Source organism: Phyllostomus hastatus, unplaced genomic scaffold (assembly GCF_019186645.2).
Source record: "Phyllostomus hastatus isolate PE091 unplaced genomic scaffold, TTU_PhHast_1.1 phas_contig_64, whole genome shotgun sequence".
NCBI lineage: Eukaryota > Metazoa > Chordata > Mammalia > Chiroptera > Phyllostomidae > Phyllostomus > Phyllostomus hastatus.
This window is the reverse complement of record NW_025333928.1, coordinates 9,164,473-9,178,617: the sequence shown is the minus strand read 5'-3', so window position 1 is coordinate 9,178,617 and position 14,145 is coordinate 9,164,473. Positions and strand designations below refer to the sequence as shown.

General features: G+C 48.8%; 1 protein-coding gene and 1 pseudogene across 1 annotated transcript; one reads left to right on the top strand and one right to left on the bottom strand.

Annotated features, from left to right (window-relative positions):
• The first annotated feature begins 496 nt into the window (after positions 1–496).
• Positions 497–3,924, top strand: LOC123825450 (annotated as a pseudogene).
• A 3,402-nt stretch (positions 3,925–7,326) lies between these two features.
• CD2BP2 (CD2 cytoplasmic tail binding protein 2) lies at positions 7,327–12,529 on the bottom strand. The gene is made up of 7 exons (XM_045849168.1): positions 12,426–12,529; positions 11,828–11,935; positions 10,627–10,759; positions 10,350–10,507; positions 9,814–10,249; positions 9,627–9,733; positions 7,327–9,544 (listed from the first exon to the last, which is right to left on the bottom strand). Exons 2-7 carry the CDS (start codon positions 11,903–11,905, stop codon positions 9,434–9,436), a joined length of 1,023 nt encoding a protein of 340 aa, XP_045705124.1. The 5' UTR covers positions 11,906–11,935; positions 12,426–12,529; the 3' UTR covers positions 7,327–9,433.
• Between the last annotated feature and the right edge of the window lie 1,616 nt (positions 12,530–14,145).

The window sequence follows — 14,145 nt, the reverse complement described above, 5'->3', positions numbered from 1 at the left end:
CTATCCTAAGCCCTTTACTGTCCCCAGCTTTCATAAATGTACTCTCAAAATCAAAACACACACACAAACAAAAAAAACCCCACAGGTCCTAGTTCAGATCTTGTACTTTTTTTCAGTAAGTAGTCTGTAGTAGTCTCTATTAATCCAATTTGACCCATGGCTATAATTTAGAATATTTAGAGAATTTAACTAATGCAGATTTAGAAATTTCAACCATTACAGAAGGTTCAATTGGACTGCACTGCTGTAGAACCATCTGAGTTGGATTCTGTTTCCTGCTGGAATTAACTGGTACATGCCCCCAATCCATCAGAACCAAGGCACTTCTATCGGGTTTACATATTTGGGAATCCAGTTTAAGCTGTCAACAAGCATTTGAGACACTATGTTTAGGAAGCCGCCTGGGAGCCGCAGCAACTGGATGCCCCTGAGGCCTGGGAGCTGCCCCTTCAGCCTTTTTGAGGTCTGAGGAATGGGACCCAGGACTCCTGGGAGGATGGTGCAGATCTTGGCCAACAGGGAAATGGTGCAGGATGAGGATCCTGTGTGAGGACTACTACTCCGCCACGTAACATCCCTCCACAGAACTTTCTCAGTAGGGGCCATAGTGCCCCCCTAGGGTTCCCGGCCTTCTGAAGGGGGGGGCAGGCTGGGTGCTGCTCAGTCCCCCTTTACTGACCTCAACCTGCAGCTGGTGAACATAGGCTTACCCCAGTGGCATCTTGGCAACCAACCACACCATGACCTCCACCCTGCTCGTGCCGCCCAGCGCGCATGGACTTCTGCTGGTGGGCCTCATTTACCTGGTCCTGAGTCAACAGAAACCTCTGCTACCAGGGGTGGGTGCAGCCAGGTGCAGGGTAGAGGGAGTTGCTAGGCCTTGGTGTTAGAGCAGGCACACGGGGAAGGGATCTAGTGGTGCCTTGAAGGTATGCTCAGAAAGTGTTATCTCCCCGTTGTAAGCATGATGCAGAAGCAACCTCTAGTCCAGCATTCCAAAAGCATGGGGTGGATACCTTCATTCCTTTCAGATGTTTTTAGGTAGTACTGGGCCTGCATGAAGTACGAAGTCAGAATAAAAAAGAGGTTCCCTTTCCATTCTCTTCCAACCCCTCTATGCCAAGAAAGCAGTCTCAGATTGGGTGTAATATGTTCTCATGCGTCTGGAGCATGTGCTGTCTTCCCGTTACTAGGGAACAGGCCTTGGGCTTAGGGCAGGTGGAAAAAGTGTCCAGACTTTTATAGCCCTGTTTTGTTTTAATGGTATATTTTTATTGGCTACCTTTTATTTATTACAGGTGGCTCTGACATCCAATTTATTGTGATGGTGTTTTCAGTACATAAATTTAAGTAAAGGAAAAAGAGGTACAATGTTTAACCCTCATACACTGCAGTTGGAAACATGTAATGGTGCAGCCACTTTGTAAAAAGTTTAGCAGTTCCTCAGAATACTAAATTTTATTTATTTATTTATTTTTAGAGAGAGGGGACGGGTGGGCAAAAGAGGGGGAGAGAAACATCAGTGTGAGAGAGAAACATCACTCAGTTGCTTCCCCAACCAGGAACTGAACCCACAACACAGGCATGTTGTACCCTGAACGGGAATTAAACCGTCAATCTTTCATATCAGGGCAAAACACTAATGCGTTAAACCATGTGAGCATAACCATAGGATCCAACAATTCCACTCTTAGGTATATACCCAAAAGAATTGAAAACATAAACTTTTATACACATGCAAAAACTTGCTCACGAAGCAGTATTTGTAACTGCCCCAAAGCAGAAACAACCAAGTCCAGCAACTGACAAGAGGGTAAACAGAATGCAAAGTGCCATACAACAGAGCAGTGTTCAGCTTTGAAAAGAAAGGGAGCAATGACAAGCGCTGCAACAACGGCGAACCTTGAAAAGAGTAAGGCCGGCAAAAGAAGCCAGTCACAGAGGACCACATATTGTATGATTCCTATATTTGAAATGTTCAATAAAGGAAAATCCATTAAAACAAAAGTAGATTGGTGGTTGCCAGGGGTGGGTAGATGGGGGAGAAATGGGGTACAGAATTTCTTCCTGAGGTGATATGAATGTTTTGAAATTGATTGTGATGATGCTGTAGAACTCTGTGAATGTATTAAAAATTCATTGAATTATACACCTCGAATGTGTGAAATGTATGATATGTGAATTATATCTCAAGTTGTTATAAAAAAGACATGATGTCTAGAAGCAATGGATTTTTTTATTTTTTTAAATATTTTATTCATTTATTTTTAGAGAGGGGAAGGGAGAGAGGGAGAGAAACATCAATGTGTGGTTGCCTCTCATGCGCCCCCTATTGGGGACTGACCTGACCTGGCCTGCAACTCAGGCATGTGCCCTGACTGGGCATCCAACCAGTGACCCCTTGGTTCGCAGGCCGGCACTCAGTCCACTGAACCACACCAACCAGGGCTAAAAGCAATGGAATTTTTAAGAAGTGGTATATTATTAGAAACATGGAGGTAAGTATCAGTAGTAACAGCTAAAGGAGTTAGAGCAGTTGTACGGGAGTGAGATCTGTTGGCAAGACTGAGGGCTTTGTTATTTTTTCATTTGCTTATTATGACTTGGAATGCTACTTGAAGTTTTAAAACTACGAGCATTATTATGTCAATAGCAAAATAAAGGCTTTTTTATTTTTTTAAGATTTTATTTATTTAATTTTAGATAGAGGGGAAAGGAGAAACATCAATGTGTGGTTGTCTCTCACACACCCCCTACTGGCGACCTGGCCTACAACCCAGGCGGCGTGTGCCCTGACTGGGAATCGAATTGGTAACCCTTTGGTACACAGACCAGCACTTGATCCACTGAGCCACACCAGCCAGGGCAAAATAAAGGCTTTTTAAAAAGAGGGGTTTGCTGCTAAAAACAATCACTTTTGAGGTTGTTTAGTATTAAACCCCTGAGTTTGGAGGCTTGTGTTCTCAAGAGTCACTTGCATATAAATAATCTAGCATGAGTCAGTAGTCTGCCCTGTTTCCCTTGGGGGACAAAAACAGTGCCTCATGAGCCTAAGAAAGGGTCAAATGAATCCTCACAGGAGGAGGGCAGAAGGAGGAATGTGAGAGAGCTCCGTGGAGGAGTCTAAAGTGAGTGTTCCAGGGAAAGGAAGCACCTTAAACAAAACAGAGGCAGGAGAGCTCATGGTGTTTGTAACAGGAGTTTTGTTGAGATCCCTTGTGTCCCAATTCTGAACTTGTCATGGTCCTTTTGTAGCCCAGTTCTCCATTTCCTCCCTTGAGCCATTATTTATCTGCTGAGACTGGGGAGCTCTAAGGCAGACCTGACCTGCATCTCAGACCACCCTTCTAAACCCTTTTCAACAAATATGTACTGAGCATCTACTATGTACTAGGCATGACATTCAGTACTGGGGATACACAGACTCCCCATGTTTCCAGCTCTCATAGAACCTACTGCAGCCATTGGGAACAATTACAAAGGTAAAGCACAAGGACTTATGGGACCATGTAACAGGAGGTCTTACTCAAATCTGGGGGTCAAGAAACTTTCCTGGAGGAAGTGATAGAGAAATTATTATGGGACCTATCAGGTCCCAGCATTGGGAGCAGCTGGGTATCTCCAGGGCTCCAGCTAGGTTCCAACTGGGAGCAGAATGGAAGACAAGCTGCTCAGTCCCAGGCCTCCCCACTGCCTGGGAGGCTGGAGTTCAGTGACGGTGCAATGAGGCATCGAGCCAGCAGCGTGGGTCTGGAAGGGGTGGCAAATGTGTCAAAGGCATTAAGACTTCCCCAAACTCCGCAGGCTTTGTGGAGCCTGACCCTTTGTTAATTTTAGCCCCCTTTGGCACTCCTGCACAGTGCTTCTCTCCCCCAGGAACACGCCGAATGCCCAGGGAAGTGTGATACCCTGACTCTCAACTAGAAATACTCAGTTGCCTACCCCCACTCCTGCTATTCTCCTGGAAAATGGCCTGCCAAAGGCAAGAAGCTACATTTTGAAGGCTCTGGTGTCCTGGATGCAGTGATGACATCTGCAGTTTTGACCTGGAACACCTCCTGTAAATGGTGCAGTGACACTCCCAGGGGTTAGAATGACCTTAATGACTCCTCTGCCCTACCCCCTTGAGAAACTCTTAGGTCTAGACACCTGTACACCACTCACCCAGGTCACATCTCATCCCTTTTGGGGCAGCAAAGACAAACAGCCCCAGAGGCCTCCACTCTCCGACCTGGCTCAAATGGGAGTTTGTCCCCCTGCCACAGAGCCAGGAAAGAATTGGCTCATTCACTATTCATTCATTCATCACTGTCACAGGTGGGCACAGGTAACCAGGTTCTTCGTGATTGGGACAAAGAATTGAACTGAACACCCAGAGTTCATAGAAGAGAACATGGGAGCAGGTCAACTCCAAGCAGAGATTGACCTCAAGGGCTGGAGGGACTTTATTCTTATAGGGTGGATCCTTCCTGGCTAGTTTTGGTGGGCTTTTACTGAGTATATACAAGTAGTTGCATTACTTTAAAGCTACTGCACATGTGGTTTCCCATGATCCTCCCCGATTGGCCACCAGGGAAGAGGGTCCCACAATACTAGGGAATTAATCCCCGTTTCTCCTGGGGTCCCCCTGTACTAGGTTCACCTTTCTCTAAGCCAGAGAATTATAGCTCTCCATGCTAGAGATTGGTGAAAAAGAAAAGAGTTATTTATTCAAGTTATACAGACTAAAAGTAATGACTTAATGTCTTTGTTAAAATCCCAAAGTCCCTTGAAATACCCACAAACACACACAGTCCTTCCTTCCCGCCTTTGCCCAGTCTGGGGTACTGTATCTCAGAAAAAGAAATAGAAGTCCGTGGCTTAGGCAGTTCTTGGTTTTTCCTAGTAATTTGTGCTCAGCTGGCAGGCCTTCCTTAGTTCCCAGCACCATTGGTTGTGTTGTCAGGATCTCCAGCTAAAGCAGCGTAGTGATTCTTCCCATGGCTGCAGGGGGGAGGGGGGGATCCCCCTTTCTGGGAGAGCGACTGCAGTGGCAGCAGCAGCAGCAGCACCAAGAGGGCTAGCGCGGAGCTCATTGTGTCCTGGCCAGAGCAGGTGGCTGCAATGTTAGCTGAGCCCGAGAGCGGTGAGAGCACGGGCACAGCTTGCGGAGGCCTGGCGGTGGCTGCAGTGGCCGGGCAGTGACCCGGTGCTCCCGAGTCATTTACTGGTGGCCCCTTCTCTCGGCCACAGCTGCAGAGCCGGCTGGGGCTCGGAGCCGGGTGGTAGAGGAGCTGCAGGCGGCTGCATCGCGGACGGTGTCTGCATGGCTGCGGGAGTCCCCACTCTGCTAAAGCCGCATGGTTCTCTCCTCAATGGCCGCCAAGTCTGGATTTTAAATCCCGCGCCAATCTTCTGCAGCCCCATTCCCGACTCTTCCCACACTCGGCCTCACATGCCAGAACTCTCAAAGCCTTCTAGCTTTACTGGACTGCCATTGTTGGTCTGGGCAGGTGTGGCCCCGTCATGGAACCAATCATTTCCAAGTTCTCACGCAGGTACAGGCGTGGTAACCAGGGGGAGTTGCCTCCCAGGCTCCAAACTAGGGAAAGTTACTTCCATTTCCCTGGCTGAGAGTTTGGCCAGAGCTATTTAACATATCTATGTAACCAGCCAAAGGCCATAGATATGTTAAAAGACCACACCAGAGGGTAGCTGCAAGGCTGTTGCTATGGGAAACAGCTCTCAATGGCCCTGCTCCATTTGTCCCTTCCCCTGGAGTGGAGGGTAAGGACATTCTATATATTTTTCTAATATTTCCTGGACACCTTGAGTTCTGAACCCCATTCCAAATCTCTATTTGGGGACCCTTTGGCTGCACCCTCCTACATCACCACTGATCCCATCTCAGGCTAACTGGTGGAGATAGACCAGGAGAAACTGCTCTAGGTGTTGTGTCAGGGATTTGTGCTGCTGGAAACAGTAGAAGCAATAATGAGTCGCATGGGAAGTAGGGAGTGGAAGTTAGGAAGCCTTTAAGAAAAGGAGGCCTAGCACTAAGTCACAACTGCTACGTTCATTGGTTTTTCCCAGATATAAAAGAGAAGTGCATCACTAGCTCAGCCTGGAGAAATGAAATTATCTGCCATTCGGGGAGCAGACTGGAGCCTGGAATATGGGGAGAGAAGGGAGAAGGGAAACAAAGGCAGATGTGGAACTGGATGGAGCACCTGGCTCCAGCCAGGCTGTGGAAGACCTCTCAGTAAGCTTCAAGCTTGTGAACTTTATCCTGAGGGCAGTGTGGACTCATTAAAGGTTTTCAGTAAAAGATAAAGACCTTCATCTCCAGGATCTTCCTGCCCAAAACCCATAACCCAGATCCAATCATGAGAAAAACACCAGAGAAGCCCAAATTTTAGGAATATATTACAAAATACCTAACAGGTACTCTTCAAAACTCTCGAGATCAGTGAAAACAAGTCTGAGGAACTGTCAGACCAGAGGAAGCTAAAGAGGCATGACAACTAAATGCAATGTGGTGTACTAGGAGAGATTCTGAAACAGATAATGGACATTAGGGGAAAATGAGAATTAAAATCCAAATAAACTTTGAGGTTTAGTTAACAGTAATTACCATACAGCTGTACAATGGAATATCATCCAGCAATAAAAATTAAAATACTGTTACAATCTTGAAAACATGCTAAGTGCAAGAAGCAGACACATAAAACACGAAGACCACATATTGTGCGATTCTGTTTGTATGAAATGTCCAGAATAGTCAAATCTACAGAAAGAGGAAGAAAATTAGTGGTTGCCAGAGACTGGAGGGTAATGTGGGGCAGTGAGGAGTGATGGGAACTGTAATGGGTGGGGCTGCTCTTAGGGTAAGCAAAAGCGCACTAAAATTAGACTGTAGCGATGATTGTACAACACTGAATAGACTAAAAACCACTTTAAATGGGTGGATATCTCAGTAATTTTGTTAAAAATAGTAATGTTGGTTCACTAGTTGTAGCAAGTGTGCCACTGAAAGGGGGAAACTGAGTACTCTCTATACTACTTTTGTTCATTTTTGGGAAATCTACAAAACTCTTTATAAAATAGCTTATTTACTTATTTAAAAATTTATTTAAATAAGTAATTTTTTTAAAAAACTTACACTTGAAAAGTTATACACACATACAGTTTTTTTTTTTTTAAAGCTAGGGAGTTATGTGTTGATAGGGGCTTGAAAGAGAGATGTGGCCACAGGGAGCATGTGACAGTCTTCTTGAGGGGGAGAGGCATGCAGAGGTTAGGGTGTGGGTTAGTTTCCTATTGGGGCTGTAAGAAATGACCACAAACTTGATGGCTAAAAACAGCATGTTTTATTATCTTAGAGATGTAGCTGTCAGAAGTCCAAAATGATTTTCACTGAGCTAAAGTCCTATCAACAAAGCTGCATTCCTTTATGGAGACTGGATAGAATCCTTTTTTCTTGCCTTTTCCAGCTCCTACAGGCCACTGCACTCCTTGGCACATGACCCTTCCATCCTTAGAGCCAGCAGCAGTGTAGTATCTCCACCCACCTCTCACTTTGACCCTGCAGACTCCCTCTTCCATGCTACAGGACCGTGACTGCACTGGGCCCACCTCAGTATCATTCATTTCTATACAAGCCCTTTTGCTTTGTAAGGTCACATACTCATGGGTTCTGAGGTTGAAGATGTGGACATCTTTGGGTGGCAACCGTTCTGCCCAGTGTCACAGGGAGGTGAACACAAGGAAAGGCTGCGAGGGGAAGGTCAGCTCTGGATAGGTGGAGCCTCAGGTGCCAGTGGGACCTCCAGGGCAGCTGTCCCTTGGCTTCTACTCACCAAACACTGAGCAACTCCCATGATTTAGTCACTGGGGAATATAAAGGTGAACACTCTATTTCATTGGTCTTAACCTGCTTTTTACCTTTGAACACTTCTGAACTCAGGATGCACCTTTTAATCAATGACATATAGGTAGAATTTTCTTTCCTAATGACTTGAAGTAAACCATCTTGCAACCAAAGGCATCTGATAATAAATGAAAACTAGGTCTGGCTTAGCACGAGAGTGAGTCTATTATATGAGTTGGAGACCTCACTAGAATTATCAGGTAATCCCACCTCACCTCACCCATCTTCCCTAGTTCCTGGCCTGGCTCCTCACACTCTGGTGCTCAGCTCTCCTTTAATTGACAAACTCCACCAGAGCCCTGGCCACACACTTGATCAGCTACGCTACCACAGCAGGATCTAGGAACTGGCCCCTCCCCAGGTATAACCTTACTCATGGAGATCAGGCCCAATGGTTCTCCACCTGGCCAACATTCTCCACATTGGAAACACCTGGGAGTTTTTAACCGCCCCCCGCCAACCTCCAGGCCACTACCTAGACCAATCATTCAGATTCTCTAAGGAATAATTTTACAGCTCCCCATCAGATTCCAATGGAGAGCCAATGTGGAAAAGTAGAGGAATCAACCTAACTTGGTGCCCAAATGAGGAGAGGCCTAGGGCAGCACTAATGGGACGGGGTGGTGGCAGTGTCAGGTCCAGGCTATACAATAATACCTGTCTGCCTCCCTCCTCAGCACTCACACTCCCTGGAAAGGGACCAACCCAGTTCTCTCAGTTCCCTCAAGGCACTAGCCCTGTGCTAGGCACACTGTGGGAGCCCAGGAAAGGTAAGCTTTAGGACCTCAAACACCAGGCAGAAAAGACCTGGTACCAAAAAAGTCTGGAAAAAGAGCCCATCTGGGCCAGCCCTCTGATTCAGAGTAACCTCCAGTGAGGTAATACCCCTTAGTGCCTGCTCATTGGATAGTTGCCCCAAGTGGCCTTGAAGGGGCTCCATGAGCCAGTGCTGAGTTTTCACTTCACTTAAAGAGCTTGAGGCAGGGGGGAGCCAGTGAACACCAGGCTTCTTACACCCAACAGATGTCCCAGCCTTCAAGGCCTTAAGTCTCCACTTCTGGGGCTCTATGCTATACTGGCTGCAAAGACAAAGACTCTAAGGTCCTAAAAGCCAAAGACCTAAGAACAGCAAAACAGGAACCCGCAATACTGGAGAATGATGTGTGAGTGAAAGGATTTTTTAGATGGTGAGCAGTCTGGGTGGGGAGTCCACAAGCCACCTGACAGCCCTGGCTCTGCCCCTAGGAGTGGTAAACAAAGATGAGATGGTTCAAGGGACCAGAAATTCCCAAAGAAGAACTTCATGAGGAAACATTCAAGGGCAAAGGCAAATCCAAAGGGGCTGAGGAGGTCCCTGGCTTCTGGCCATCAGCACAGCCAAGGACCTAACACACAACTACAGGCTTTTATTGGGAAAGGAAAAGCGACTGAAAAGTGGCCCGCAATAAACTCACTGCCTGAGGCAGCTGGGGCTCCTTCCAGAGTCCAAAAAAGAAGGGGCCACCAAATTGGCCCTCAGAAGGCTCAGGTGTAGAGGTCAAAGTCAATTCGTTTGGAGTTGTAGAACTGTCCACCAGGGGGATCCAGCTTCCGGCAGTAAACACCATCAGGGAAGTAGCCTTCATTCACCCAGGTCTGCAGGAAGAGAGGGCAGAACTGGAGCAGGACTGATGGGGTAAGGGCTGGGCAGAAAGAAAAGAGGCGCAAAAGGGTTTACCTGCATCTGGGTGCTGGTGAAGGGCCCGTACAGCTCAGCATCCCCTGTGTTCTCCCACTTATATTCCCACATCACGTCCTCCAGACCGTCTCCTGGAGACTCTGCTTCTAAAATAACAGGGAAGCCATTTGGGTCTCAAGTGTCCCGCTCCTGTCACAACACCCCTCCATCTGCCCTCAAATCTCACCTCCTCTCTGGACAGGCATTGGGGTCTCCAGCTCTCCCTCTGCCACTTCCTCAGCAAACATGTCCAGAGAAGGTTGGGATATGGGGTCAGGGGGTCCCTGGGTCCGGCACCCTAACCCCTTCAGCTGCATGGCTAATCGTTCTCTTGTCTCCTGATAAACGCCAAGGTTGCCCCGAGCCACCATCTGGTCAGCCAACCCAGACAGCCGGTCCAAGCGCTGGGGGGAGCTTGGCCGTCCAGGTCCCTTGCTGCCCCTTTTGCCCCCTCCTCTGGCCCCCAGACGCCTCAGTGCCCCAGCCACTGTCTCTCTTGGCAACAGGAGCTCCAGAAGGCCCTCAAGGAGGGCTTGGGGACTCATTGGTGTCTGGCCCAGGCTGTCTTCCTCCTCTGAATCTGACCGTGAGTGCTGATCAGGTGGCCGCTCCCTGATCTTCACCTGTAATGTGAAAAGACAGGGGTTATTTCCCACAAACTATCAGCAAGGCCCAAGCACTTGCTGCCTCCAGATTCCAGCCATGCCAGCCCCTGAGCCACACCCAGTCAATGTTGTCCAGCCAGCTGTCTCGGATCTGGGCATCCCGGTTCAGAAAGTAGTTGCCATCTGCATCAAAGTGGCCTTCTTCCATCTCTTCCTGTAGGTTGAAGGGTGTGATACGCACACCTCCCTCACTGGGAAGTGTGGCTGCTTCCTGACCTGCACCAAAGACACAGGCATCCATGCTAGGCATGCAAAAGAGACACGAGCCTCCTTTGCCCACAGTCCCAGAAGCCTATTTGTTCCCCCAATAGAGTTAATTTTTAGGTATAGCTCACCTTCCACATCCTCTGAGGCCAGGATGTCATATTTGCTGGACCCCTCATCGTCATCCTCCTCATCACTGTCCAAAGAGTGTTTGCCTTTGAATCGGCTTCCAGGACCCCCTGCCCCAGCCACAGGGTCCACCAGCTGTGAGCAGGAGCCAGACAGTCCACAGATGCAGGTTACTGGTTACTGAAGGGAACCAAAGTTTTGCCACCCTGAAGCTGCCTTTTTGGAATATTAATTTTAAGCTGGTGTGGCTCAGTGGATTGAATGCCAGCCTGTGAAAGGTCGCCAGTTGGAGGCTTGTGAGAGGCAACCGATTGATGTTATCTCTCACACATTGATGTTCCTCTTCCTCCCTTTTTCCCTCCCTTCCCCTCTCTCTAAAAGTAAATAAATTTTAAAAAGTTAAAAGTAAATGAAAGAAGACTCAAAAAGAACTTTTGACCTCCCCCTTTCCTGCCCAAGAGATTCAGATAGAAAAACCTACTATGGGAAGGAAATCTTAGGATGTTCACCTCAGTCTGATTTGAATTAAGTATGGTAAATAGTAGGGCTTTACACAAGAGCCTTTAAGGTATATATTCCCTGTGACCTACTGTTTCTTGAGTTGCCTAGCAAGAATTTGCCTGCCATGTGTGTTCTGCTCTTCCTCAACTGTAAATCGCTGATTCTCACTTCTGAAATCTAAGACTCCATTCCCCATTTTTACTCCTTTGTCCAAAATGTCACATATACCTAATGTTGCCTCACAGTCCTTGGAATTTTCATACTTATGTGAATTTCCCATGTGCATGTATTAAAATCTGATCTTCCCCTGTTAATCTGTCTCTGTTAATTAGACTATTGGCTCAGATAGAACTTAGGTGAAAGGTAAAGTATTAACTTTTTTCTTAGCACCCATACAATTCCTCAAAATGCTCTAAGATCTGGACTCAAACTGAAAATCCTCCAAACCCACTTCTCAAAGAACATGGAAAACTAGCCCTTTCGACCCTTTTTTCTTTCTTTTTCTTTCTCTTTCCCTCTTTCTTTCTTCCTTTCCTCTCTTTCCTTTCCTTCCTTCCTTCCTTCCTCTCTCCCTCCCTCCCTCTCCTCCCCCCCCCTCTCTCAAAGCCTTTTCCCTCTTCTGGCTACTAGAAGAAAAAAGGAACTAGATCCTTTTTCCTCCCCCTCACTTTTCCCCAGAATGTAGGAGTCTGGCCTCCTCACCTTCTTCTTAGGAACACTGATTTCATCCTCATCATCCTCATTTCCCACGCCTTGAAAGGTCACTTTCCTCTTTGGCATGACTGGACAAAAGGTCTTCCCCAAACCGAGCTAAGGAAAAGGGAGCAGATTAAGGGAACTAGGCGAGGAAGATACTCACCACGAGAGGTCCCCCAGCTCAATAAACATTTCCCTGGGAAGGTATTAGATCCAGTTTGTGAGGGGAAGTAACACAAAATCAGGGACCGAAAGGGGACCTGTTTTGATATCCAAAAGAGTTGCTGGAACAGCGTCTGAGAAGTGGACGCGCAGAGGAGCTCCCCCAGGCACCCCCAACCTTGATGAAAGGAGACAGGCTTCCCCTAATAACAAGCCGCCGAAATCCTGGGCGCGACTCGATCCGCCGGCTGATGCCTGCTCCTCCACTCCCAGCTCCCTCAGACCCCGTGAGGCCCCAGCGGACTCAGGACTTCGCGCCCTGGCCGCCCTGCCCCATACTTCCAACTCCGCGGGTGACCCCCAACTGTCTCGGACTATGCGTACAAACTAGAGACGCGACAGAACCACAGAGATTCGAGCAGTCCCACTGACGCACGCTCACCTAAGAACCCAAGAAAGGCTGCAAAAGGAAAGAGGAGCTGCTTTCGCTAGGGTTACATCCGGGGCACAAGACCGCCATCACCGGAAGAGAACTGCGGAAAGCGCCAGGGAAGGCCGGAAGTGACTTCACTCCTGTGAGACGATTTACTGAAGGAGCGGGCGGGAGTGTGTGATGAGCCGGGGAAACAATGCCGTCCCCTCCCAGAAGCGACGTGAGCAAGTAGGGCGAAAAGAGGGAACGAGTAAACATTTAGACCCTCATCGGAGGAGAGGGATGGCCCGAAGTGGTTTTGGTTCCCTCTCAGAGTAGAGGCTCTGGGGAGAGAGTGGAGCGCACTCGACTTTTAAGGGACTCCCTGAGTCATTCATGGTGGAGAGCAAAATCCGAGCAGGGCCAGTGGGCTCCTGCCCTAGTTGCCCTATCCAAGGTTGTGTCACCTTTCCCCAGGACTGGCCAGGAGCTCTGCGCCCCTCTTATTGAAAATCCTATTTTCCCACTCTCAGCGTTCAGTTGTCTGCCCTCTTCTAGCCCAAGGTACAGTTTCGCCCCTCTCCCAGAAGGCAGGCCCAGTTCTCCTGATGGCCCGCCTGGAGGATCCTGACCACTGCGGGGCACTTACGAACCCAGCTTCCTTTAGGACCTGGGGGAAGTCATTTACCTTACGCCAGTACCCAGGGCGAGTTCCTGATTTCTGAGGTGGAAAGGGCCATCAAAGGGGAGGTTGCAGTGGTACCTGTGCCCAGTACCCGGGCCAGAGCCCCTCGTGCCCTGATCTCAGATAGGCCTGGAGAAAGGCACAAGAGCCTCTCTCTCCAATCACAGCCGCAGAATAAAGCCCCTCTCTTAGCCCCATGGCTCCTGCCTAGGGTCTGTAGTCTGGTCTAAGGCTGAGCTGGAGTAGGAAAGTGGGAGGAGTGGGTCTCAGGGCTGTGTGGACAACACTTCCAGCTCTCTAGGACACTCCTGAAACCCACTAGGCTAAGGCTGTACCCAGGAAGAGCCTACTGGAACCATAGGAGGGCAGCATGGGGGTCCCCAGGGTAATAAGATGGACCACCCCTCTCCTGCCCTGTTTCCTCTAGATTGTACTACCATGAAACTGCACCGAAGCCTGTGCTCAGTTTCTTCTGTGGGTACAGAACACCAGCTCCAAACCAGGAGGGCATCTTGCTAAAGAAGAGGGCTGGGCCCTAATTACCAGCTACCAGCGCCACTGATTCATCCTCTGGGGGAACCTCCTCTCCTACCAGGACCAGGCAGACCACACACCCGTGGGCCTCATCCTTTTGGAGAACTGCCAGGTGGAGCCATGCCCTGGGGCCACAAAAACCCTATTCCTTTACCACCCTGACCCCCAAGGCAGCGGGCCTACAAGCTGGCAGCAGAAAACCAGGGGCTGAGAGTTTAACTGTGAACTCTGGAAGCAGCTGGCTGCACCACCCCCTGCCCCCCACAACACCCTGACCCCCACACACACAGAACAGAGGCCCAGTACCAGCAGCTATGCCAGGCAGCTGGCCAAGAGCCCAGCTCACACCACCCCCACCCCCAGACTGGCTTTCTAGCCACCCTCAGTCCCCCTCGTTTCCCTGAGTGCTTTGGGAAGGAGATCCAGATGATGCAGGTGATACATAGAGGGTTTTAGAGAGCCAGTGATAATGCAGGCAGTAGATCCCAAGCAAAGGTGGAGGAAGAACTCAACCACTGTTCGTTGATGAAC